Raw genomic sequence first — 25934 nt, 5'->3', positions numbered from 1 at the left:
GGAAGAGTGCTGTGTGTGGGGGTGGGGGTGTAGCTTGATAGGGGTTCAGGAAAGGGGTGGAGAATGTGTGAAGCCTTTCTTGTGGAGGAAAGGGGTATGCAGCATTGTTAGGCTGGGAGGAATTTATGTTGGGCGGGGCAGGCATGCCTACTAAGCCGCTGCAGTCGTGTCCGACCCTCTGCGACCCTGTGTGGACTGCAGCCCGCCAGGCTCCTCTGTCCATGGGGCTCTCCAGGCAGGGATGCTGGAGAGGGCTGCCGTGCCCCGCTCCAGGGGCCCTCCCTGACCAGGGACGTGCCACCTGGGAAGCGCGGCGGCAGGCGCCGCAGGAGACGCGCGAGGGTCAGCGGTCATCCCCGCGCGCTGCAGACTGAGCCGGCGCGCGCGGAGGGCCCCGGGGCCGGCCCCAGGCGCTGGCCAGGGGAAGCCTCTCCCGCGCGGGCCCCGCAGGGTCGCAGCCCACCCGCCGCCCGGGCCCGGGCCGCCTCCTCTCTAGGCCGCCGTCTCGGTGGCCTTCCGCCCCAGCGCCGAGTTGCGTCAGCTTCGCGGGGGTCCGAACCCGGGGCGGGCCCTCGTGGGCCGGGGGCGGCCTCATTTGCATGCGCCCCGGCGAACTCGGCGGCGCGCGGACACTGGCTAGGCGCCGCGACACTCGCGAGGCGCCCCGGGGGCGGGGCCCGGCGGACTGAGGGCGGGGCCGGGGCGGGGCCCGGCGGCCCGGAGGCGGGGCCGGGCGGCTCGGGGCGGGGCTAAGGGCAGGGCCCGGCGCGCTGTGGGCGGGGCCGTGGGCGGGCCCAGGGCAGCCCCGCCCGGGCTCCCCCAGGCTCGGTCCCTCGGCGGCGGCGGCGGCGGCGACTGAGACTCACGACGGGGTGCGGAGCGCGGGCCTGGCGGAGCCGGACCCCGGGGGACAGCGTGAGTGCGCGGGGGCGGGCCCAGGGCGGGGGCGAGGCACGGGGACGGTGGGCGCTCTCGCGTCGAGACCACGGCCGAGATTGGGGGCGGGGGGCGGTCACGAGGAAAGTTTGCAGGGCCCGGGGGTCCGGGGGCCGAGGCGTGCGCGCGGGGGCGCAGGGCGCAGGGCCTGGAGCGCGTGCCGGCCGAGCCCGGGAGGCGGGGGCCGAGGCTGCAGGCGGAGCCCGCGGCGGGCGGAGCCGGCGGATGGACCCTCGCCCCCTTCTCCCGGGCTGGCCCCCCGCCCCCGGCACGCCCCCGGCAGCCCCAGCCCGCCCCCGCCCGGCGCGCGTCCCCGGGCCCCCGTCGGTCCGCCGGCGGCGCCCCGTCCCGCGCGCGGGGCCTCCTTCGCCCCCTCCTCCAGCCCGCCGTCCCCTCCCCCCGGCGGCCGCGGCCCCCTGTGCCCGGAGCTCCCCGCCGGGCCCCTCCAGACGGCCCCTCGCCCCGGGCTCTCCCGTCCCGCGTTTGGCCCTCCCTCCTGTGGCAGTGTCCTCTCTGGCCCCGGCCCCTGCCCCGGCCGGAGGGAGATCGCAGGGCCGGCGGAGGCGGCCCTGCCTGCGGCGAGGCTTCTTTGGGCCTCCGCCCCGGGGCAGGAGCCGCCCGGTGTCTCCCCTGTGCCCTCAGGGTCCAGCCGGTCTCCGGACTCTTAACGCATGGGGGATGCTCGGAGCCGCTGAGATTTTCACAGCTCTGCTCTCCGGCCCTGGTCACCCGGGTTTCCCGCTGGGCGTCTGGGCTGAGACCCCGTCCTCAGTTGGGGGGTGAGGGCGAGCTCTCCCCCTTGTGTGCTACAGCTCCCCGCCCGGCTGAGCCTCCAGGTGAAAGGGTTTTTCGGTTCTGGACCAGCTGGTCTCCATTTCTAACCACCCACACCATGTATCCCTGGTAATAACGTTCAAGGACAAGGAAACAGTCTTGCGTTTTTTTAAATTTTATGTGCTCTGCCGTGCCCCTCCTCCACGCACACTCGGGCCGGCTGTGAATGTTACTCACCCGCCCACAGTGCGCCGGCCGCACCGGACTTGGCCGGCCGGACTTGCACGGGCTTGGATGTCTCTTTCCCTCCTGCCTAGTCCCTCCTGTCTGGGGAACAAGCTGAGGCAGGGGTCAGAATTGAGAGGTTTTCCCGGAAGTTGGGCACCTGAGGTCCCCTCTTTGGATCTGGCGCTGTCTTGCCAGACCAGCTGGAATGGGTGACTTTGGGCAAGGCAGGGCCCCTTGCAGGTTGGAGAGGGTTGGGTTGTCCTCAGGGACCCCACGCATGCCAGGTGATAGGAAACATCCCTTTTCCTTTGGAACAGAGAGCCGGGGGCTCTATCAAGGAAGCAGGGGCAGTGGTCAGTCTGGGGGTTCTTGAGGGTGGGATGGCGCTTTAGGATCCAGGATGGGACCTGAGGAGGTGGTGAAGTGTCTGAAGAAAAGTTGACAAAACTGGGTTCTTCGGGAGACAAGGTGTGGTCTGCAGTGCTGGCAGCCTGTGGTTGGGGGAGAGGATGAGATGGTTTCCAAGGAGCCACCGTTTAATGGTCACTTCCTGGGTGCTGGGCACTGAGCTCAGCTGCATGGATCATCTCATGTGACCCTCTTTTTTTTTTTTTTAGTTTTGGCCACACCTCCCAGCATATGGGACCTCAGTTCCCTGACCAGGGATCGAACTGGTGCCACCTGCAGTGTGTGGTGGAAGCGCGGAGTCTTAACCACTGTGTTAAGTCTCGCTGGGTTCTTCATACAGGGAAAAAACAGGTTTAGAGCAGTGAGGAACGTGCCTAAGGTCACAGAGCTGGAAGGCAGGAGATCCACCCAGCATTTGAATCCTGGTGGAGCAGACCCGGAGCTCCAGTTACAGGCCGAGAGGAGGGGCACCCGTTTGCTCTCGGCAGTAGGCTTCTGTCACGTGGTTTAAAATCTCTTCCGCAGCCCCCCTTGAAACCCCTCGGGTCAGGCCCAGGCTGGTGAGTGATGCCCACGTAGCTCCTTCTGGTGGGCTGTGGACCCTCCCACGGTGACAGGCCCAGGAGGGGAGCCCTAGGGAGTTTTCCCTCAAGCCACCCCGCCCCCCGGATGTTCTCCAGCCCGGTCCCATTCTCCCAGCCCCGGGCCTGGGCCGGCTCCTCCTTCCTCTTGGCGAGGCTCTGGAAATCCAGTGGGAGGCCGTTGCTATGGCAACAGGACTAGGCCCTGACTTTACCTCATCAAATTCCGAGCCGAAGCCAAAGCGATTGAGAAATTAAAGGAAAAAAAAATGTATTCCAGATGTTTACTTTTTATTCCTTATTTTTCCGTGTTTGGATGAGACGGCTCTGGAGGAGGCGGGAGTCGGGGCAGGGACGTGGACGGAGGCGGGGGCCTGGGGGCGCGGGGAGGGAGCCACTCCCCGCGGCGGGCCGGGGCGCGGGAAGGGGAGGCCCGCGGGGCAGGCGCGCGGCGGGGCGGGGCCCAGGTTGGGGAGGAGCGGGTTTTTCCCGTCTCCCGCGAGGTGATTCACCGGGAGACTTCAGACCTGGCAGCCCTCTTGCCCCGGCCCTGAGTCGATCCCGCGAGCGGGGGCCCCCGGACCCAAGGAGTGTTGGGGGGTGCCTTGGGAGCGGTAAGTGGGGTGCCCTGGACAGCTGGCTGGAGGAGGGAGCAGGGGGCGGCTCCTTGGACCTGCAGGACTTTAGTGTTAGGAGACGGACTTGGAGAGCCGTCGCGGGGGGGCGGGGAGAGGGGAGGACGTGACCGCCAGGGGACCTCCCGTGACCTCCCCCAGCCCCCTCCTGAAGCGCCCGCTTCCTGCCCCGCACCGGCCTCGGCCAGAAGTCGGAGACTCCCTCTCCGAGCGCGCTGCCAGCGCCCAGCTCTCTGGCTCTCTCTCCGCTCTCTCTTTCCTGGGTCTTCCGCCCTCAGCTCACACCCCTCTGCCTCCCACTCCCAGGTCCGCCGCATGTGATGCAAGTGTCTGCTCCCAGGGAAGGCGCAGCCATGGCCTCCCCAGCGCCCCGGGAGCCCGACGAGGAGCTGGTATCCGCTGGCTCCGAGCCAGGTACCTGTGGGTGCGGGGTGGAGCGGGCTGGCTGGGAGGGGGGCCGGAGGCCCGAACCCCCATTCGGTCTTGGGGGTCAGTGGGCGAAGGCTGACCCTGTTGGGGAGGGCGGGAGGAGTCCTGAGGACAAGCGGGATGAGCCTGAGCGGTCCTGCGCTCTGGTCGAGACCCTTCGGAACTGTCAGAGATCACAGCTCTCCAGCTGGAAACATGCTAACCTTGGAGAGGATGTGGATCAAACCACGTGCTTGACAGAGGAGAAAACTGAGGCCTGGTGGGGTGGGGAAGGGCAGGCACCTATGGGCTTCAACCCAGGCCTCCTGGCTCCCTGTCTAGACGCCTTTCTTGAGCTGAGTGGAATGAGTGGGTGATAAAGGATCCTATTAGCAGGGCTGTGGCCGTGAGTAATTCAAGGTCTTTTATTTGGCATTGAAATGCCTTATATAGAAGGTAGATTTCTGGGTTTTTTTTCCCCTTCTGTAGCAGATTTCCTTCTGTTTGGCTTAGGTCAAACAGTGAGTTTGCGTTCCTAGTCACACAGCGGATGATGGTGGGGAGGTGGCCTGGGTGTGCCCTGGAGGAGGGGGGCAGCAGGGTGGCAGGGTGGGGAAGCTGAGCTGGGAGAACGAGTTTGCTGTGGATGTAGTTTAGCAGAGTGGCATGCTCGAGGGAAGGACCAGATTGGGGGAGATGGTGGGCTGACTGCCTGGTGTGGGCAGGCAGGCGTTCATTTATTAGCTCGTTTGCTCATCTCATCATTCACTTGGTAAGAATGTGTACTAGGTGTAAAGTGGGTGCAGTGAGAAATAGCTGCCAGCTGGGCCCTTAAATGGCTTTTCACTTGTAAGGGTGACTGGCTGGACATTTTGGGAAGATGTTTCTGGGATGTGTCTGGAAAATCCAGGAAGCCTTCATGGAAGCGGTGACATTTGACTTGTACCTGGAAGGGTGTGGGAACATTCTGAGTCTGTAGAGTGGGAGGTGAAATTCTGCTTCCTATTCTTCTGACATCGGCTCAACCAGCCCTTTCCTTTCGGTAGGTGACCCTCGGGCCAAACCACCTGTCAAGCCCAAACCCCGAGCCCTGCCTGCCAAGCCAGCCCTGCCTGCCAAGCCCAGCCTGCTGGTGCCCATTGGGCCTCGGCCTCCCCGGGGTCCTCTGGCCGAATTGCCTTCTGCCCGGAAGATGAACATGCTGGCGGGACCCCAGCCCTACGGTGGCAATAAGCGGCCCCTTCCATTTGCGCCAAGGCCTGCGGCCGAGGCCCTGGCTGGGGGAGAAGGTGCCCCGGAACCTGGGAGAGAGGAGCCTGGGAAAGAAGAGACGCCCCCTTTGACCCCTCCGGCCCGATGCGCTGCCCCCGGGGGCGTGCGCAAGGCACCCCTCCCTTTCCGCCCGGCCTCAGAGCGCTTTGCATCGCCCACCGTGGAGGAGATCCTGGCCAAGATGGACCAGCCCAGGAAGGAGGGCCCGGCCAGCCCCGACCGCCTCTGGGGCTCCCGCCTCACCTTCAACCACGACGGCAGCTCCAGATATGGCCCCAGGGATGGTGCTGGGAGCCTCTCCAGGGAATGCTCCCAGGAGGGGCCTGCGGAGTCTCCCGCCGACTGCTCCGAGGAGCCCAGCAAGACCCCTGAGCAGAGGTGAGGGGTGGGGGCCTGTGTGTCTGGTTGCAGCCAGCCCGGAGGATAGGGTGGGTAGTCTCCTGTGAGATGGCAATCTTCTCTTGGAGGTTAGCTGTGCTGCGTGCACACGGGCCAACCCTGGACAGAGTCAAAGACCATCGCCCCTGAAGACCAAGTTAGCGTGTGCTTTATTCTGTGGTCGTCCTCTGTACAGAGTCCATGTGTTTGTAGGAGAATTCAGATGTATAGCTTGGAAGTTTATTTTCAGTGTTTTTTTTAATACCGAGAGCCAAACGCTGCCTCACTTAATCCACAGCCATCCTGTGAGGTGAAGGGAATATTAGGCCCATTTTAGAGATGAGGAAACTGAGGCTCAAAAGTGACTTCTTCTGGTCCCTTAACAAGTGACAGACAGAGTCGGGGTTAGAATTAGGGCTCTCTGATTCCAGTGTGTGCTCTTAACTGCTGGCCCAAACTGTGGGTGCAGCAGTGTGCCAGGTGCTGGGTGTGTGTGTGTGTGTGGCTGTGCTGGTGTGTATGTGTCTGTGTGTGTGTGGTGGGTGTGTGTGTATGTGTGTCTGTGCTGGGGTGTGTCTCTGTGTGTGTTTGGAGGGCACAGCCTGGCCACATAAAGAGAAGTCTGAGGGGAGAGGAAAGCCGTGAACTCCCCTTGACGCCAGGCCAGTGGGTGTGAGCACGCAGGCCGCACAGCTGGGTTGGAGACCGTCGTGTGCGGCATCCACTTTACCAGAGCTGGTGCCAGTGTGTCCTGGAGGCTCCTGACCTGGATGTGTCCCTGGGCCCCGGGGAGGAGGCTGAGGGTCCCAGCTGCCTGGAGCATCCTCAGGGCAGGAAGCGCCAGCTCGGGCCAGTTTCCCCCAGGGCCCTGCAGCTCTCTGACCCCGCTCCTGCTGCAGAGAAGGCCCTGCCGTGATCTGAGCTGAGCTGGAGGCCCAGAGCCTCGCCTGCGCTGCCTGCCAGCCTCTCCTGGGAGTGTGGGTGCCCGAGGCCTCCTGTCCCCCTGGGCTCCCAGGAGGCCCACCCTGTCCAGGCTGGGTTCTGCTCCCAGCTGGGCTTGAAAGGAGCAACCTCGACCTTGCAAAATCTCTCTGGTTGTCTTCCTCCCCTGCAGTTCTCCAGAAGCATTGGCTGGGGAGGGGCCAGTTGCCCTGGGCCAGAGAACCTTAACCCCTCAAGGGCTTGGGGGCTTGGTGGTTTTACCAGGAGCCCCGAGGGCTCTGGGCCCCTGCAGGCTCTTCCCAGGGGGGTTGGGGGGCTTACCCCCCGACGTGCAGGTGGGGTGTGCGCTGGATCTGGGGTGCTCTCTCTGGGAGCTGCAGGGGTCTTTGTCCCCCCAGGAGGACATGCCCCTGGTGGGGTGCACTTCGGGTAGACCCCTGATGACCCCTTCCTGCTCCGGGGTGCCCGTCGGGCTCTGTTCCGGTCTTCGGGCAGACCCCCGATCACCCCTTCCTGCTCTGGGGTGCCCGTCGGGCTCTGTTCCGGTCGTCAGGCAGACCCTGATCACCCCTCCCTGCTCCGCCCGCACCAGGCTCATCTGATCTCTGCCTCCATCTCCCCTCTTTCCCTCACAGGAAGTCCCCCTTGGACCTGGCCTTCAACGGGGACCTGGCCCAGCCGGCCATCTCTGAGCCCGTGGCTGACGTGAGTTCCCCACCTGTGACGGTGCAGGTTCTGAGCTGGAAGGGTCTGGTTTGTGCGTCTCTTCCACCTCCCTTAGTTTAGCTGGGGAAACAGAGGTCATGGAGGAGGTTTACGTGACTTGCCCCAGGACTCAGATTTCTCAACTTGCAGGCCACCCTGGCTAAGTGTGGCTGAGGCCCTCAGGCTCCTACACTGTCCAGGACGACTGCCCTTGACGGCCTACTATCTGCTGGGCAACCTCGGGGAGGTTGACTGACGTAACCCTGGTCATAACTCTGGCCTAGTAGGCCCCTCCGGTCCCATGCGAGAGGTGCGGACGCCAGGGCTTGAGATGCCAAATAACTTGCCCAGGGGCTGAAGGCAAGATCCGAGTCCAGCACGGTCCCCGGCCAGGTCTGCCCTTTGGCAGAAGAGGGGAAGCGACGTTTCAGGGAGGTCTCCTGTTCCAGCCCCTCTGCCCATGGTGTGCTCGGGGGCGGACAGTCTGCGTTCCCAAGTAAATGACGCGGAGGGGGGTCTGTCTTGCTCCAAGAGCCCTTGCTAGCCGGAGGCTACCCCGTCCGGCAGGGAGAGAGACCTGAGTGTGTGCGTTTGTCCAAACGTATTTATCAAGCATCCACTGTGATCCCAGTGCTGGGGAGACAGCCACGAGCAAAGCATCCACAGTCCCCCTGCTTCCAGGGAAGTGTGTGTCTGTTGCTCAGTTGCGTCCGACTCTTTGCAACCCCGTGGACTGTAGCCTGCCAGGCTCTCCTGTCCATGGAGTTCTCTGGGCAGGCATATTGGAGCGGGTAGCCATTCCCTTCTCTTGGGGAGCTTCCTTACCCAGGGATCAAAACCAGGTCTTATTCCTTGTAGGCAGATTCTTTACTGTCTGAGCCACGAGGGAAGCCCTTGCTCCCAGGGAACGCGCCTTCTAACGCGGGGAGGCAGACTCCCACACCGGGAGCCCCGCGAACCGGCAGATGGGTAGAGCATCAGACAGGCACCCGGGACACCTACCTGGATGCGTCCCGCGGTGAGGGTGATGGGACGGCCTTGCCAGGAGGCGGGGGATGGGGTGAGCTCTCAGATGTTTGGGGAAGAGGGAGCTGCTGCTACAGCGGACGTGGGCTCCACCCAGCGAGGAAGCTGGTGTGTCTGGGTCACAGAGACAGCGGAGCTGGGTAGTGATGGGCCGCTCAGGGGGCGCTGGCTTGCAGGAGGGGACGAGGCCATTGAGGGGCTGGAGGAGAGGTGTGACCTTGCTGTAGTTGCAAGGCGTCTCCCTGCCCAAAATCTTGGCCGGGGGTCAAGGGCAGCACCAGGGGCCAGTCTGGGGGCTCTTGGGGTCACCCTGGTGAGAGACGACAGTGCTATGGATCCTGGAGGCAGTCCCTGGGGGAGACGGTGGGCAGGGGGGCCTCTGGTGTGAAGGTGGAGTGGACAGGACCTGCAGGCAGGCTGCTCTGCGGGGAGTGAGTGGAGAGTGAAGGAAGCTGCTGGGGGTCTCGGGCCCAAGTGGTCGGGAGGTTACCTTTTACAGAGAAGGGGGCCTTCGTAGGGTAGGGAAGACTAGAGGAGCTTGCTTCTGGATCTGTTGGGTTGGAGACGCCTCGTCCAACGGGGTCCTAGGGGGTCAGTGGGGCGTTTGAGTCTGGAGCTGCAGGGACTTGTCGGTGTGGGTGTGCAAATGGCCGAGAAGACGGCTGAGGTCCCCCCAGGGCGTGGGTGGGGTGTGGGAGGGAGCCGGAGGCCTGGCAGAGGAGCTCAGGAGGCGCAGGAAGGAGCGGAGGCGAGCTTGGAGGGAGCCCGGCTGGCTGCCCCGGCTAGGGGAGGGACTGGGGGCGGGTGGTCAGCGGTCAGGTGGTGCCTGTGCAGCGAGGAAGGGGCGCCCCGAGAACGGGGGCGTCGCAGCAGAGCGGCAGGGTGGCGAAGTGAAGAAGGGAGCCCGTTTGGAGGGGGCTCAGCGGAGGCCGGGCCCAAGGCGCTGACGTGAGAGGTGCTGAACGCAGAGCCCCGGGTTTAGGGAAAGGGGTGTAGCTGGAGAGATGGGAGGGATGGACAGCAGTGTGTATATGGTTTTTTTTAAGCCAGAAGAAATGAGAGCAGTTTATGTGCTGATGGAAACAGTCCAGTAGAGAAGGAAAAAAATCTGTGACGCTGGACACAGAGAGGAGGGCTTGGCCCGAGCTCTGAGCAGGGATGGCTTGTGCTGGCGGCGGGGAGCGGGCACCCGGGTGGGGGTCTCTGAGTCCTTGGGGAGGGAGAGCAAGGCCCTTAGCCTGGACAGACAGGATGGGAAAGCGTTGCTGGGAGGTGGGGGTGCGCGGAAGGGGGATGTTGTGGAATTGCTGGGCCATTCTGGGGCCGTCTGAGCCTGGGGCGGCTGCAGCTTCAGGGAACCCACCATCCCAGCGGCGGGCTCCTCTCCAGCTGCCCAGGTGCAGCCTGCAGCTGGGGCAGAGCGGTATTTAGTTGGGTTAAACTGGGGTGAGGGAGGGAATACAGGGAGCTGTGTGAGCAAAGTGGTGGTGGAGAGGGGAGTCAGGACAGGGAGAAGGGAGGAGACCCGGTGACCGCACTTCTCAGATGGGCAGAGGGGAGGGAGAGAGGGCGCCGGATGGACGGGGGTGGACACAGGTGAGCAGGTCCCCTAGCTGTGACAGTCCAGAGGGGCTCTGGCTGAGGACGAGGTCTTGGGTGGACCCTCAGAGAGGTGGGTTCTGGGGAGGTCGGGGAGAGGAGGTCAGGGAGCAGAGCCAGGATGCTGGACGGGTCAGTCGTGGGGCTTTGGGAACCGCTGTGAGCTATTTACTAGGGGCAGCGCTCGGGAGAGCGGCTGTGGTCGGAAGCTCTGCTCTGGGGGCGGAGGGGTCTGTCCCAGGCTCTTGGAGGAGGGTTCCTGGGGCTCGTGATTTAAGGGCACCGGCTCTAAATTAACCTGAGATTTGCAGAGAGTGCGCAGGTTGGAAGGATAGGACGATGGCCTTGACGTGGAAGCAGGACGCCCCCCTGCCCAGGCCCAGGGGTCAGGTGGTGATGGGGCAGACAGCCCCCCATGGGAGAAGATGGGGGTTGGGGGGAGAACCTGACCTCTGGGGAGGGCAGAGGTTGGATAGAGCGAGACTCAGGTCACAGCCTGGGGCAGGCCACTGCAGGGGGAAAGGGGGGCCAAACGCTGGGGGTCCCAGGGTCCAAGAGCGTCCGTTCTTCCCCTGTGCTGTTCCCAGCGGCCGGGTGTGCAGATCTTGCTGAATCCTCTCCTGACTGCGAGGTGGACGTTGTTGCCCTGGCCCCGGGGTGCAGGTGGGGACGCTGGGGCCCAGAGAGACCCTGTGTGGGAAGGCGTCCAGCTGACGGGGGAGGTGCCGGTGTCTCCGACCAGCGCTTTCATGGCCCCCAGGGCTTCTGGCCTGAGTCCCTGGTTCTGCTGCCCCGCTGGGACCCTGGATGCTCAGAGCAGGGGTGCGGGCTGCCCCTGGGAGCTGGTCTGAAGCTGCCCTGGGCCTGGTGGAGTCCCACCCTGAGGCCGTGCACCCAGACAGCCAGACTCTCAAGTTTCCTTTTGCCTTTACACAGCCAGTTTTTAAAAAATGTATTTTATTTATTTATGTACTCGGCTGCACTGGGTCACATGGGATCTTTGATCTTCACTGTAGCTCGGCGATCTTCAGTTGTGGCGTGCAAACTTTTAGTTTCCTCACTTGGGATATAGTTCCCTGGCCAGGGATCGAACCTGGGACCCCCCACATTGGGAGCATGGTATCTTAGCCCCTGGACCACCGGGGACGCCCACAAAGCCAGTGTTCTTAACCCATGAACCTTGGACCCTTAGGAACTCCTCACATGAGCTTTGGGCTTGGGGATGTGGGCATGGGCATGGTCTGAGTGATCCCCTGGGGATAGAGCACTGTGCATTTCTTGGGGGGAGGGCCACGCGGTAGCGGTCTGGGGGCCCTAGCAGTCTCAGATGCCTGAGGTCATTCCGGAGCCTCTGGCAGTTGTCCTGGGGGGCTGTCCCCCTGAGCCCCGGTTTCCCCCGTGGAGTGAGAGTGTCAGGCAGCCAGCCGCTGACCTGTGGTCTCTCAGGGGTGGGCAGGGGCCTCCCCAAGCCGGCGGTGCAGTGACAGCTTCTGACTTTTTCTTATAGGTTCTCAAGCCCTGGGTGCCTCCTGGTCCAGGCCCCACCTTGGAGAATGGAGGTGCCCCCAGCCTGGGTCTCCCCGCTGAAGCCTTGGGCTCAGACCCCGAGTCTCCCCGCCTTGACTCCCTCGAGGGGCGCTCTACCTCCCACCCCCACCATCCAGAGGCCCAGACCCCTGCTGCTCCTGGGCCTCCCCTCCTGCCCTCTGAGACTCTGGGCTCCCCAGCTGTGGGTCTCCCCAAGGAAGGCTCCCGCTACCTGCCCGCGTGCCAAGGGGTCCCAGCTGTGGCCACCCCCGAGGCCCTCAGACCCGGCACCCCCCTGGTGCGGGAGCTCGCCGGGCACCCCAGCCCCGAGCAGCCCCCAGCTGCCGCTCCCCAGCCCCTGACGGGAGGGGGTGAGCTGCCGGACTTGCCTCGGACGTTTGCATCCGGGGACGGGGCGGCCCCGGGGGATGAGGACCGCCCTGCCGGTGGCCTGGCCCAGCGGCGGTTTTCTGAAGGTGTGCTGCGGCCTCCCGGCCCAGACCGGGAGCAGCTGGGGGGCTCGCTGGCCACCCTGCCCCAGACCCAGGGGGGCCCGTCCGCCCTGGACCGCCCCCTGGGGGGTGGGGCCGAATCTAGCTGGAGCTTGTCGCAGTCTTTCGAATGGACCTTCCCCACGCGGCCTGTGGGCCTCGGGGTGTGGCGGCTGGACCCCCCGCCGCCCTCCCCCATCACCGAGGCCGCGGAGGCTGCAGAGGCCGCGGAGGCTGGAGAGGCCGCGGAGGCTGGAGAGGGGGCCGCGTCTGCCCATGAGGAGGCTGGAAACTGGGCTGCATCCACCCAGGAGGAGACCGGAGATGGGGCCATGTCCACCCAGGAGGAGCCTGGAGATGGGACCGCGTCCACCCGGGAGGAGCCCGGAGATGGGACCGCGTCTGCCCGGGAGGAGCCCGGAGATGGGGCCGCGTCCGCCCGGGAGGAGCCCGGAGATGGGGCCGCGTCTGCCCGGGAGGAGCCGGGAGATGGGGCCACGTCTGCCCGTGAGGAGGCCGGAAACTGGGCCGTGTTTGCCCGTGATGAGCCCGGAGATGGGGCCTCGTCCACCTGCGAGGACGCCGGGGACTGGCCTGCGACCACCTGGGAGGAAGGCGCGTCCCAGCCAGGGCCAGGGGCCCCGTCGGCTGCAGAGGGACCAGGAAGACCTGCTTCCCAGGAGCCGGGGGACGATCCGGACTCCTCCCCGAGCCCGACGGGCGGAGGGGAGGACCATCCTCTGGAGTCCTCGCCAACAGCAGGGGACCCACCTGGACCAGCCTTGCCGCAGGTGGAGGAGACACATGGGGAAAGGGAGCCCCCTCCGCCCACCCGGGAGGCCGCCCTGCGCATACTGGAGCCAGTCCTGGGGCAGGAGCAGCCAGCGCCCCCGGAGCAGCCCTGCGTCCTGTTCGTCGACGCCCCCGAGCCCGGGCAGGCGCTGTCTGCCGAGGAGGACCCCATGTCCCTGGCCCTGGCCGAGACCACCCGACCCAGGACAGTGGTTCAAGAACCCCGCCGGGCGTCCCCCGAGCCCGCGGGGCCCGAGAGTGGCTCACAGTGGCTGGATGACCTGCTGGCCTCGCCCCCGCCCAGTGCACGGCGGGGCGCCCCGTCTGAGCTGAAGGGCGCCCCGACCCCCAGCGCCTGCTCCGAGGTGAGGGGGGACCCGGGCGGGGTTCAGAATGGAAGCCAGGGGCTTCGGGGGGCCTCGTTTTGACACGGATGCCCTGTGTCGAGAGTTTGGGTTCCAGCTGTGAGCAGGCACCTCTGCCCCTGCCCTGGAGGTCCTTAACCACCTGCTCAGCTGGTGGAGCAGCTGCTTAGAGTCTAGTCTGAGTCTGCATCTGACTCTGGCTTCCACCAGCTGAGTGGTCTCGGGAACGTACCCAGATCTCCAAGCTTCAGAACCCTTTCACAACGATGACATTTGCCTCATAGACTTGGGGGCTTTCCAGGTGGTGCTGGTGGTTAAAAATCTGCCTGCCAGTGCAGGAGACACAGGTTCAGTCCCTGCGCTGGGAGGATCCTCTGGAGGAGGGGATGGCAACCCACTCCAGTACTCTAGCCTGGAAAATTCCATGGACGGAGGAGCCTGGCAGGCTGCAGTCCGTGGGGCCGCAAAGAGTCGGACACGACTGAGCGACCGAGGACACTTAGGCTTGTGTTGTGGGCAAGACAGACATGGAAAGTGCTGGCTGCAGGGTTTGGCACCCCTGAGCGTTCGGTCCGTGACGATGGCTGGTTTCACGAAGGGCACCAACAGAGCCAGTTAGACGCAGGTCCTGGACCCAGACTGCCGAGTTGCTGTCTTGGTCCTGCTCCTGGCCCACGTGTGAGCTTGAACACTTGACTTTCCTGCCTGCACCTCAGTTTCTGCATCTGTAAAATGGGGAGAATGATGCTGGGCTCTGCCTCGCAGGGTGATGGCTGCAGTGCCTGTGAAGTACTCAGACTAGCGCCCATCACGAGTGCTTGGGAGTGTTGCATCTTGCAAGTGTTCTTACTGTGAAGTTCAGACTTGCTTTCGTAGAGGCCCAGAGGAGGCAGAGCCTTGTGCAAAGGTTACCCAGTAAGCTGGCAGCTGGGCCAGTGCCCTTTTGCCTACCGGGCTGCCCAGTAGTCTCAGGGATGGGATCCAGGTGGCATATGAAAAGTACTTTTCACACCCAGCCCGGGACTGGGAGGGGCGGGGCTGGGAGGAGGGAGGAGTCGGGGGCCTTGGGGGACGAGCAGGAAGGAGTTAAGGCCTCTGGGCTCCCGCGGTAGGTGTGTCCGTCCGCGGCGGTAGGTGTGTCAGTCCCGGGATGCCGTGACTCAACTGGCTCCAGGGCGGGGCCACCGAGAGCTGCAGCTGCTCTGCCGGGAGCGGGGCCAGGGCCATTGGACAGGTCCGGGCGGGCGAGGGGAGCGGCTCAACCCCGTCTCAGCACCCGCCGCGCCCAGTGGGCCCCGGGGCGGGCGGGGACCGGAGGCCAGCACCATGGCCGGGCTCGGGGACCGGGAGCCCAGCGTGTCGGTCCTGGAGAGGCTGCTGGCCAACGCCGCGCTGCGGGACGAGGCCGGCCGGCTCCGCAGCCCCGAGCCCAGGGCTCCCCCGCTCCCACGAGTGAGTCAGGGAGTTCCGGACGGGGTGGGTCTCCCTGATCCAGAGGAGGCCGTCCCTTTGGGGCCGGCGGTGAGGACTCAAGAGGGCTTCGCAGGGCGGCCACTGGCAGGAGGGAGTTTCCCTTGGGGAGGTCGGGGCTGGGGGTTCACGCGGGCTGGAGGGGTGAAGGGTGCCCTGGGGAGCTTGCCTTGGAAAAGAGGGGCCGTGGAGGGGCCCAGGGTCTTGACTGCTCCTCGCCAAGGGCATGCCCGCCCCCACGGCCTGGGAAGACCCCTCTGCCAGGCAGCCCTGCTCCTGGCGCTTTGCCAGGTGTTGCCCAAGGGCGGTAAACACGACCTCGGGATCTGCCGTGGAGGCCCCACGGGGTGCCTGCACCTCTGCTGAGCTCTCTGCTTCCGTGATCCCATTTAAGTCTCTCGTCCTATCCTGTGCCATAGGCACTGACCACATTGAACGACGGGGACCCAGAGTGCTTAAGTGATTTGCCCAAGGCCACACAGCCTGCATCCAAACCCAGGCTCTCTGAAGCCAGAGTTGGGCACTAGGCAGCGCTGACTGTCACTCCCGACCGATCGCCACCCTGACTAATTCCAAGCCCCGTTTCTTTCTATTCTCTCTGATTCCCAGGGACTCCTCGGCTGGGCCCAGAAGGACCTGCAGAGTGAATTTGGAATTGCAGGAGGCCCACATCCTGGCAGTTTCCGGCCTTCCACCTGGTCCCAGGACGCTTCTGGGGACTACGGCCTGGGGGTTGCAACCCCTCGAGGGGACCCAGGCCTCGGAGAGAGGGACTGGGTCGGCGACTGTGGGCACGGAATCGGGGAGGGGCGCCCTGGGGATTGGGCCAGCAGGTGTGCCCTCGACCGCGAGGAGGGCGAGGTTGGGGGCCAAGATGGGCGTGGAGCAGGGGCCCCTGGCGGCCTTGGAGCCCAGGACCGGGCGATCGGGAAGCCTAGTGCTCCGCAAAGCCACGAGGCGGACCTTCAGCACTGGGAGTTCGGGAAGAGGGATTCCCAGGGCACCTACTCCAGCCGGGATGCAGAGCTTCAGGACCAGGAGTTTGGGAAGAGGGATTCTCTGGGGACCTACAGTGATCGGGATGCAAGCCTTCGGGACTGGGACTTTGGGGAGAGAGATGCTCTGGGCTCCAACGTGAGCCGGGATGAAGAGGGGCAGGGTCCAGAATCAGGGCAGAAGGACCCACTCAGCAGGTACAGCTGCAGCCAGGACGCAGGGCAGCAGGACCAGGGGTTCGGGAGGAGCGACGCTGCACGAAGCGCCTACGGCCTCCCTGGCGCAGAAGCACCCGGCCGGGACTTCGGCAGGAGCGCCTGGGTGCCTGACTACAGCGGCGGCCTCCCCCGGGACTTCGGAGCCAGAGCCCTGAGCGCCGGGTTCAGCCTCGAGGAGGCCCAGCAGCAGGACACGGAGTTTGAGAAGAAGACCCCGGGCCGAGCGAGCCCCGGGGCGGCTGGCAGGGACGTGGGGTGGCCCGAGACCGCCGAGGCGGGGGGCGTGTTCCCCGCCAGTGGCCCCCAGCCGCAGGACGGGGCTCCGGGGCAGAGGGACCCAGGCGTCTGGCAAGGCGGCGCTGCCTCCCGGGAGGTTGGGGGGCCGCAGACGCGGGACGCCCGGAGCCCGGGGGAAACTGACCGGGAGGACAGGGAAGGGGCGCGGCGGGGCTGGGCCGGAGACTTCGGGCTCGGCGTGGGCGCCCAGCCAGAGGCGGCCTTCGGCCCGGGGCGGCGGGGCTGGGGCGGCGGCTTCTGCGCGGAGGCTGCGGAGCGGAGCCCCCAGTTTGGGATAATTGGGGACGACCGGGCGGGCGGGGCCGGCCTGAGCCCTTGCGGCCAGCTGGGAGGCGGCCCCTTCCTGTCCCCGGAGGGGGCCGTGGACTGGACTGACCAGCTGGGCCTCCGGAACCTGGAGGTGTCCAGCTGCGTGCGCGCCAGCGGCTCCGGTGAAGCCAGGGAGGATGGCGTGGGACAGACGGGCTGGGCAGACCACGCGGGCGTGAGGGACGCAGGACTAGTCCGCTGTCCGCGGGGCGGAGGGGCGGAGACCTCCGGGGGGCTCCGAGTCGGGCACCAGGACTGGACTTCTGAGGTAGGAGGCCCCAGCCAGGCCGGGGAGGGTGGCGTGGGGCAGACCAGCTGGTCGGGCGCGGAGGCGGGAGAGTTCCTCAAATCGAGGGAGCGCGGCGTGGGTCAGGCAGACTGGACGCCCGAGCCGAGAGAGCGGGCACTCGGGCCGGGCGGGGTGGACTGGGGCGGCAGTCTGGGTCTGAGGCATCTGGAGGTGCCCTGTGAGCTGGACTCGGGGAGTTCTCCGGGGCCGCGGGGTCGCGGGCTGGACCAGGTGGACTGGGCCGGGGACCCGGAGCTCCGGAGCGTGGAGCTCCCGGGTGAAGCCAGGGAGTGTGGCGTGGGGGGCGTCGGCCAGCCCCCGGAACCAGGCGTGGGGAATGATGACCTGGAGGCCCGAGGCCCCTCGGAGGCCAGGGAGCTCGGGATTGGCGAGATGAGCCGGCAGGACGCCGAGGATGGAGACCCCTTCCTGCCGACTGTGGTCATCTGCCCGGAGGAGGACGGATACGGACTTCGGGAGTCCCCGGCCTTCGGATTCAGGTAAGGGAGCCCCACCCCGGGGCAGGAGGGCAAGACGGCCACCTGGAAACAGCCCCCTTTTTACCCGGGGTGGAAGCTGCTCTTCCCCCGAAACTGCTAGTATTCAGAGAGCTGGGATGGTTTGGAGTGTGACTTTTTCTTTCATTTATTTCTTAAATTGAGCACCGACACACACACAGGCGGGTTTTTTTTTTTTTTTGAAGCGATGACTGTGGTGGTTGAGGTGTGATTTTGCAGTGTGATTGTGTGGGTGCTGGAGGAAGCCTCCTGTGTGGGATGGTTTCTGGCGATGCATTCCTAGTCCTGGGGCGCGAGGCCTGGCATGATCCTGGCCAGGTCCAGCGTGGAGCGGGCAGTGGCGCTCATCTCTGCCGGCGGGGAGGACCTCCGTGCTTCTTGCCTGCCCTGACTTAAGGCCCTGAAGGGCAAGACTTCCCTGGTGGTTCGGTGCTTAGGACTGCACTTTCACTGCTTGTGGACCTGAGTTCAGTCCCTGGTCGGTTGGGGGACTGAGATCCTCCATGCAGACCGTACAGCGCGGCCAATAAATAAATAAAAAACAGCCACACCAGCAGAGAATGAACCCTGGTTCAAAAGGGAACCCAAAGGACATTGGGACCTGGTATCTGTCCCGGTGACCTTTTGGCTTCCACGCCCAGGGTGGCTGAAAAAGAACTTTCAAAAAAACAAAACAAAACAGTTTTATGAGTCAACTGTAGTCTGTCTCTGAGATTTTTCTGTTCTAAAACCAACTGGGGCAATGTCTCACCCCACTTAAGGATGCTTAAAAGGCATTGTGTTTATTTTGCCATCACTTCCGTCCGTTGAGATCGGGTTTAATTCTCTTGAGTCGCAGGTTGGACCTTTGCCAGACCTGGGGTGGGGGGGGCTTCTCATGTGTTGTGAAGGGGAGGTGGGAGGGGGTGCTGGGTGGAAGCTGTTTTCACAGTGGAGGAGGGGATGCTGGTACCTGGGGGGCCAGAGGCACCAGGAAGGCTCTAGAGGGGACTGGGGTGTTAGAGGGGTTGGGAGAGGCATTGGGGGCTGAGGATGGGGTGGGGGGAGGGGAGGTGGGACGAGGCCCTGGGGGGCATTCCGGGGCTCGTCGCTGTGGGGAGCTGGAGGGGCATTGGCTGGGGTGAAATCTGCAGGGAAGGGCGTGAGTGACCTGACCTCTCTGAGCTGTGACTTTGTGGGTGTGGGGAGAGCGTAGGCTGCCCGAGTTTGCCCCTGAGTCCTCTTCCCAGGATGCGCAGAACTCTGCCATCCTGCACACCTCCCCTGGGGGATCTTCGCACCTGCCCTGTGAAGCAGGAAAGGGTTTTTTTTTATCACCTCCAATTTACAGGTCGAGTGGTGTGACCCACTTAAGGTCACCGAGTCAGCTATGCCACTTTCCTACTTCTGGGTCTTAAATGCCTTCAAGGCTTTTGGACTTGCAGACAGGGGGACCCACCGCCTTCCACATGTTCCTGAAGGTGGGGAGGGGGAGAGAGAGTCTCCCCCGTTGTTGAGGATGGAGAGAGAGGCTGGCTGGGGGACTGCGTTGGGGAAGGGGCAGGGTTCTGGCAGAGAAGCTCAGCTGTCTGAGCTCTGGCCTCCATCACATCTTGAAAACACCTGGCTTTTTTGGGCCTTGTTGTACATTTGGCAAACGCTGTGTGCTCAGTGGACATATGGGAGACTTAGAAAATAGGGCTCTTGGCACTGAAAATACAGCAGTAATGGAAACCTGTTTCCCTTTCCCCAGTGCGATATTTCTCAAGCTTATTTGACTAATATCCACAGGACTGGTGTTCAGGGCTTCTGACTCGGGGAAATTCTACACTCGGGAAAGTTGCTCTCTGGAGGAAGTTTTGCAGGTTCTTCCGGTAATGAGATGTCCTTGAGGCTGGCTCAGAGCCCCTGGCTTTGGGCTCGTCCGCCAGGTTTGGGGCCTGGTTCTGCCACTGCCTCCGTGACGCTGGGGAGGTCCCGTCTGTGCTCCGGCTTCCTGCCTGTGACCAGTGGGCGTCATTGACTGCCGACACCCCCAGGGGCCGTTGGCCTGGGGGTCCGTGTGTGCAAGTGTCAGACCTGCAGACGCGTGGTCAGCCCAGGCAGGTGCTCACCGCCAGTGTTCACACCTGCTTGGCAGACGTGGATGGATGTAGGGCCCTGGGGGGCGTTTCTGGCCGTTGTCCTGCATGGGATGGAGGCCCCCCGGCTGGCGGCCATCGGCTGGACTGCTTTCCGAACAGTTGGGACGAGAGCGGCATGGGTGCTTGGTGTGTTCCTCCCGCATCTCGGGCTCCTTGTCCTGGGGGGAGAGGCGCTCCTGGGCCGCCCCCCCGAGAGCTGCTGCACTGCCCCCTCTCCTGCCCCAAGCCCCAGGGATACAGCAGCCTCCCAGCCATCTGGGGGGGTCTTTGTGGGCTGGCAGAGGACCCTCAGGGCTTCTGAGGGCTGGCCCCCTCATTCTATGAGCAGGGGAAGCAGCCCCAGAGAGGCAGCGCGACTTTCTCAAGGGCCCACAGCTTGTGAACGCTGCCCCTTGCCATTCCTTCGGGCCCCTGCATGTGGTCAGCATTCTCTTCCTGTCTCTCTGGGGTCAGGGTCAGCTGCTGCTCGTCTAGACACATCGTTCCAGCTTCCATCCCGACCACTCTCATTTTGGGTCTTGGAGCCTTGAGCATGAGGAAACAAGTCTGTTACACACGGACCCCCGTGTTTGTACCTGGAATGGCCCTGGGGGTGGGGTTGGATCAAGTCCTGGCCCTCGGGATCCTCAGAGTCCTGACGGGCAAGGGGCAGAGCTGGTGTCGGGTGAGACAGGCCGTCAGGCTGGGCACCTGGTGCGGACTGTGGGCGGGAGGCGTGCTCCCCCCACCCCTCCGCAGGGCGTCCCCGCGGCCCAGCCGGGTCCCCTCGCGTGGATGTCTCTGCCCACCCTTCTGTGGGTCTGCAGCCCTTGGCCCTGGCCTGCCCTGAGCCTCCCCTCTGCCTCACCCCAGAGGCTCATGGGCGCGGCCGCCCCTCCCGCCCTCCAGGGTGCTCCTGATTCCCCCCACCCCCAGTCATTTCAGTTTCCGTGTGTCAGCAGCCTGGGGGGGCTCAGGCTGACACGCTCCCCGCCTCCAGCCTGGCACTGACTCACCTGCTTCACGCTCTTCCCCTCCCGCCTGGGGTCTGGGGCTCATGGCCTAGCTTCCCGGCACTGCCCGCCTTTCCCATGCCCATGGGGGGCGTGTCTGTGTGTGTGTGTGTCGGTGTGTGAGTGTGTGTGTGAGGTGTGTGTCTGTGTGTGTGTGAGGTGTGTGAGTGTCTGTGTGTGTGTGTGTGTCAGGTGGGGCTCTGTGCTGCTTGTGCCTGTGTGTGGAAGGAGTGACCGGTGAACGGTGCCCACTTCCCCGCAGGAGACCGGTCGTGAGTGTGTGCAGGTGTGTCTGTGTCTAGGAGGCAGGCAGGCAGCTGGGCCACACACAGGCTCCCCGGGTGCGGAGCGTGAGCTGCTGAGCGCGCTGTGCGGGCTGGATGGTACGGTCGTGTCTCGAGGGCGCAGGGGGCAGAAGATGCAGTTCGGGGACAAGGTGGCGTCCCAGGCCCTGGGCCACGCGGGGACACAGGTGGCTGCATCCTCAAGTTGCTCGCCGACGGGACGTGGGGACAGAGCACCTGGACTTGTGGCGGGGCTGGCAACTGGCGCCCAGGGTGTGCAGGGCCGGGGCGGGCCCGGGGCTCCCCAGGGGGAATCCAGGCGCACCAAGGGCCCGGGGGCGCCTGTTGGGCAGAAGCAGCTTGTCCAGGTGTGCCATCGAGTACACGTCGGGTACGCGGCCATCCGCGAGGGCCGCGTGTGCAGAGAGGCGCGCGCAGGGAGGGCTGAGCTGGAGGGCGGGGGCTGAGAGGCCTGCTGGGCAGGCGGACTGCCCCCGGGAGGGCCAGCATCCGTAGTGTCGGCAGCGGTGAGGATCGCGCTGGTGGGCAGGCACCCTGCGGGGCTCTGTGCCAGGCATTCAGTGTCACTCCGCGCCCGCAGGGACTGTGTACTTAGAAGACTGTAAGGCTCTTGGGGTCCCCCGCATGCGGCTCTGTGCAAGGTGTTCAGAGTCTCACTCCGCACCCCCGGTGACCCTGTAGGTAGCAGACCCCCTGGGGGTGAAGGGACTCCCCCATTGTCGCAGGAAGCGGGGAACCTGGCATTTGAACACGCCTGGCTGTCCCAGTTCGCTCCCTGCCTGCTGTCCGGGGAGAGGCTTGGATGGGCCGCAGGGAAACGGGCTGAGAAAGGCACCCTGCTCAGGGGACTTGGGGCGGGCCCCGCGGCCCCGCATGACCTCGGCCTCTGCTCTGTCCCCGCAGCCCTGGCGATCACCCGGCCTGCTCCCTGCCCACGGGCTCCCATGGCCAGCTGGGGGAGAGGCCGGCCACCCACAGCCCCGAGGCTGCAGCCCCGCAGGAGTTGGCGTCCCCAGGGCCCAGGGCCCCATCGGAGGAGGAAGGGGCTGCGGCAGGTGCGGACAGAACGGAGCCTCGGGAGCCTGGCCGGGACCCTCTGCCTTCCTGGAGGCCGCAGCCGGATGGGGAGGCCAGCTGGACAGACACGGTCGATGGCACCCGGGACACCACAGGGGCCAGGCAGGGCGAGCAGACCCCCCAGGGCCCGCCGGCCAGTGCCCCCAGCCAGGATTTCTCCTTCATCGAGGTCAGTGGGTGGGCTCTCGTTGGGGTAGGGGTGGAGGGGGTGCGTGGGTGCTGCAGTTCAGGTCTCACCTGGGCACCTCCCTCTTCACGGGGCGGTCTCAGCGGGGGGTGGGGGGAGCGGGGGCGGAGGCTGGAAGATGGAATGGGGCAGCTCTGCGAAGGTGATGGCAGTGGCGTGTACCCCCGTCCCCCATAGGACACCGAGATCCTCGACAGCGCCATGTACCGGAGCCGTGCCAACCTGGGGCGCAAGCGCGGTCATCGCGCCCCAGCCATCCGGCCCGGGGGCACGCTGGGCCTGTCGGAGGCCGCGGCGTCGGATGCGAGGCTGTTCCAGGACTCCACGGGTAGGGCTGGGCTGTCCTAACGACCTCCGTGTCGCTGTCCCGGGGGCGGTGGGCAGGGGGTCTGGGGTCGCTGCCCCGTGTTGAGCCCCTGCCCGGGCCCTTGCAGAGCCACGGGCTTCGCAGGTGCCGTCCTCGGACGAGGAGGTGGTTGAGGAGCCGCAGAACCGCCGGATGCGGGTGACCAAGGGCCTGAAAGTCAGCCTGTTCCCTGGCCTGAGCCCATCGGCCCTGAAGGTACCCTCTGGCCGTGCCGCCCCCTGGCGTCCAGCCTGAGCTCCCTCCGTCCGTCTAAGCAGCCCTGAAGCCCTGTCTGTCCTCCATGCCTGCTGCACCTCTGGTGGGCGCGAGGCAGGATGGAGGAAAGAACACGGAGGGTCTGGGTCCCAGAACCCCACGGGCTGGTGGGGCGACAGCGGTGCAGCAGGGTGGAGGTTCAGGTATCCCTGGGGGTGCAGGGTAGGGGCGGGCCGCTCAGAGGGAGGTAGGAGGCGGGGTGCGGGACTCGGGGAGGCCTCTGGTGAGCCTCCGATCGCAGCTTCAAGGCTCCAGGAGGCGCCTAGTGTGTGCGGTGGGGAGAGGCTGCAAGCAGAGGGCGCAGGGCGTACAGACCCCAGGGGCGCCCCGCTGGCTCCGTCCAGGCTGCTCGGGCTGGATTCAGGTCAGCAGTGTCTCCCCGAGGGCCTGCGGGGTGCTAGGCACAGCCTGCTCTCAGGGGAGGTCATCACTAAGCAACTTCCCCTTCCCGGGGTAAGGACTGTGGAGGGCATTCGGGCCTGGGACGGGCCGCTGCACCCTGGGGAGAAGGCTTGGCCCTCCCTGGGTGCCTTGGGTGGTCCCGCTGACGTCCGTCCACACCGCGGCCCTCTCTCAGGCCAAGCTGCGCTCGCGGAACCGCTCGGCTGACGAGGGGGAGCCGTCAGAGGGCAAGGCAGGCCAGAAAGAGTCGATGCAGCGCTCCAAGTCCTGCAAGGTCCCCGGGCTGGGCAAACCCCACGCGCTCCCGCCCAAGCCAGACAAGTCCTCAGGGTAGGTGATCTGCGTGCCGGGAACTACCCTTCTCGGCCTTAAGAGGAAAACCCTGCTTTACAGGGAGATGGAGGCTTGGGGGGGTGTCATGCCGCGGATTGCACTCTTTGGTTGGTGCCAGGGTGCTGGTCTCTGCGGCAAAGCTGGACGCCACCCCTCTTGGTGGGAGGGCGTTTCTGACTCCCTTCCGACCTCTGCCCCCTGCCCTCTAGGTCAGAAGGATCATCGCCCAACTGGCTGCAAGCCCTGAAGTTGAAGAAGAAGAAGGTCTAAGAAGTTGTTGAGGTGCGGGCAGGAGCTGGGCTTGGTCTGTCTGGGGTTGGGAGCTGGTTCAGGGCTGCTCGGGGCCCTGCCCGGAAGCTTCTGGAGGCCCCAGACCTGCTCTTATGGCCCTCCTCTGCGAGGCTGGAGGAGGGATAGGCTACCCACTCCAGTATCTTGGGCTTCCCTGGTGGCTCAGCTGGTAAAGAATTGCCTGCAATCAGGAGACCTGGGTTCCATCCCTGGGTTGGGAAGAGCCCCCTGGAGAAGGAAATGGCTACCCACTCCAGTATTCTTGCCTGGAGAATCCCATGGACAGAGGAGCCTTGTTGGCTGCATTCCATGGGGTCGCAAAGAGTCGGATACGACTGAGCCGTTAACATTCCGAGGCTGGAAGCAGACGGCTCAGGCCAAACTCCAGAGTCCTGGGTCCCTCGGCTTGGGGGCGTCCAACCTGCCTTCCTCCTAGGGCTCAAGGGTGGTAGCCTGAGTGTGGTCTGCCTGCCCTTCTGGTCCGGCACCCCTGGGTGGTACTCATGAGGCTGGAGGTCCCAGCAGGGCCTTCCTCACGCCGGGCTTCGAGGAGGGGTGCCTGGGCAGGGAGATGCAGTGTCCCCTCTGCCTCCCTGTCCCCACCCAGCCTCTTCTCTTCCCTGCGTTGCAGGTCCTTCCCATCTGGCAGTCTCAGGCATTGCCCGCCCCGTGGGATCCCCGGTGGGGCGACGGCTGAGCCTCCCCATGCCCCAGGCCACAGCCCCTGCCGTCCGCCTCTGGGGGCGTTGGAGGAGGCCCCGATATGCACTTTGTATCAGCTCCCAGCTCCCCTGCACTGCCCCTCCCCGCCGGTCTAAGGTGGTCCACGGTGTTGGTCCCTCGCTGTCTTCCCGCCACCGTCTCTGCTTCCTCCTGCAGCTCCCCTTGGGTTTTCTTTTGATACCAGTTTATAGCCTTTTTTATAAAAGCCTTTGATTTTGTAACGGGCGGAGCCCAGCCCCACCCCACGTGTCCTTCCGCCCTGCCAGGGGCCCCACAGAAGCCAATCACGTTTTGCCACTTGAAACAATAAAGTTTTTTGGGAATTGGTGCTGCCCCGGTTGTGGTGTGTGGTTGTGGCCTGTTCCCCGTCGGAATCCGAACCTGGAAGGTGCCGGCTCTCACCCTGGCCCAGCCTGTCTCTTCCCTAGCACTCCCTGGGCTCGCGGAGGAGGGTGTGTTGGTTACAGTAGGCTGATTCCTGATTTGGACAACCCCCAAATCTACATAGCTTAACATACAAAGGTTTCTTTTCCAATCATAGCCCCATCTGGGGTGGGTTAACTCTCAAATTACATTAATAGCCCCCACACTCCCTAAAAATAAAAATTAAAAAAAATGAAAGACTCAAGAAGCTCCGGTGGATGGGATGATTGCCAAGTTCAGCTTTAGTTCAAGTGATTCTGTTTGGCCTCCGTCTTCCCTGGTGGCTCAGACGGTAAAGAATCTGCCTGCAATTCAGGAGCCCTGGGTTCCATCCCTGGGTTGGGAATACCCCCTGGAGGAGGGTTGTGAACCTCACAGTCATGCGGAACCCAGGCCCCTTCCCTGTTGTGGCTCAGCCATGGTCAGGGGCCCCAGAGTCTCTGTAGCATCCAGTGGAGACAGGGGTCCATCCTTTGGGAGATCAGTGGTCCACTGGCCAAAATTCAAGTCATGACCCCTGCTAACTGCGAGAGAGACTGGGAAATGTAGTTTAGATGTTTGTAGGGAGAGAGAAAGAACCACGTATCGGTAAAAATTCATCCTCACGGGAGGAGGGTGTTGGTTCCTATGATCCTAAGTGTCCTTTGAACCCATATATTCGAGAATGTCTCCCCAGCCCAGGTCTTTCCCACCTTACCCCCTGACCATCGACATCCAGCTGTCCCTCAGCCTATTTCTCTGCCTCCTCTGTCATCCAAGAGGTGCCAGCCTGTTTCAGGGCTGGGATCGTTTCTCCCTGAGCTTTGGGGAGAGGAGAGACTTGTGTGGACTCACCTTGAAAGTGCAAGTGTTAGTCACTCAGTCGTGTCCAGCTCTTTGCGGCCCCACAGACTGTAATCCACCAGGCTCCTCTGTCCACGGAATTCTCCAGGCAAGAATACTGGAGTGGGTTGCCATGCCCTCCTCCAGGGGTCTTCCCGACCCAGGGATGGAACCCAGGCCTCCTGCGTTGCGGGCGGATTCTTTACCGTCTGAGCCTCCAGGGAAGATGGAGGCCAAACAGAATCACTTGAACTGTAGCTAAAGCTGAACTTGGAAACCTCCCATCCACCGGAGCGTCTCAGCCTTCTGGTTTTTATTTTTTTATTTTTGGGGAGCATGGGGGTTCTTAATGTACCTGGAGAGTCTGACCAACACTGTGGGCTCTAGAGAAATGCACCAACCAGCCTGGAATTCCCACCCCTGGCGTTCCGGAGCCCTGGTCCTTCGCCTGGTGCTTGCTAAACGTGCGC

At 64.3% G+C, this 25934-nt stretch overlaps 1 protein-coding gene across 2 annotated transcripts; it reads left to right on the top strand.

Annotated features, from left to right (window-relative positions):
* The first annotated feature begins 795 nt into the window (after nucleotides 1–795).
* CNOT12 (CCR4-NOT transcription complex subunit 12) lies at nucleotides 796–24552 on the top strand. 2 transcript variants are annotated; one of them, XM_055424138.2, is made up of 12 exons: nucleotides 796–915; nucleotides 3869–3976; nucleotides 5017–5620; nucleotides 7198–7267; nucleotides 11400–13067; nucleotides 15147–17146; nucleotides 21488–21830; nucleotides 22026–22176; nucleotides 22283–22410; nucleotides 23048–23202; nucleotides 23415–23487; nucleotides 24128–24552. In XM_055424138.2, exons 2-11 carry the CDS (start codon nucleotides 3883–3885, stop codon nucleotides 23473–23475), a joined length of 5274 nt encoding a protein of 1757 aa, XP_055280113.2. In that variant the 5' UTR covers nucleotides 796–915; nucleotides 3869–3882; the 3' UTR covers nucleotides 23476–23487; nucleotides 24128–24552. The 2 variants fall into 2 exon arrangements, with proteins under 2 accessions (XP_055280113.2, XP_055280112.2); XM_055424137.2 differs by lacking the exon at nucleotides 796–915 and adding an exon at nucleotides 3327–3541.
* Nucleotides 24553–25934: the final 1382 nt, after the last annotated feature.

This window comes from Moschus berezovskii, chromosome 14 (genome assembly GCF_049115385.1).
Source record: "Moschus berezovskii isolate FMDL1 chromosome 14, NW_MosBer_1.0, whole genome shotgun sequence".
Taxonomy (NCBI): Eukaryota; Metazoa; Chordata; class Mammalia; order Artiodactyla; family Moschidae; genus Moschus; species Moschus berezovskii.
Note: the sequence above shows the minus strand (reverse complement) of the source record. Positions and strands in the feature narration are given on the sequence as shown.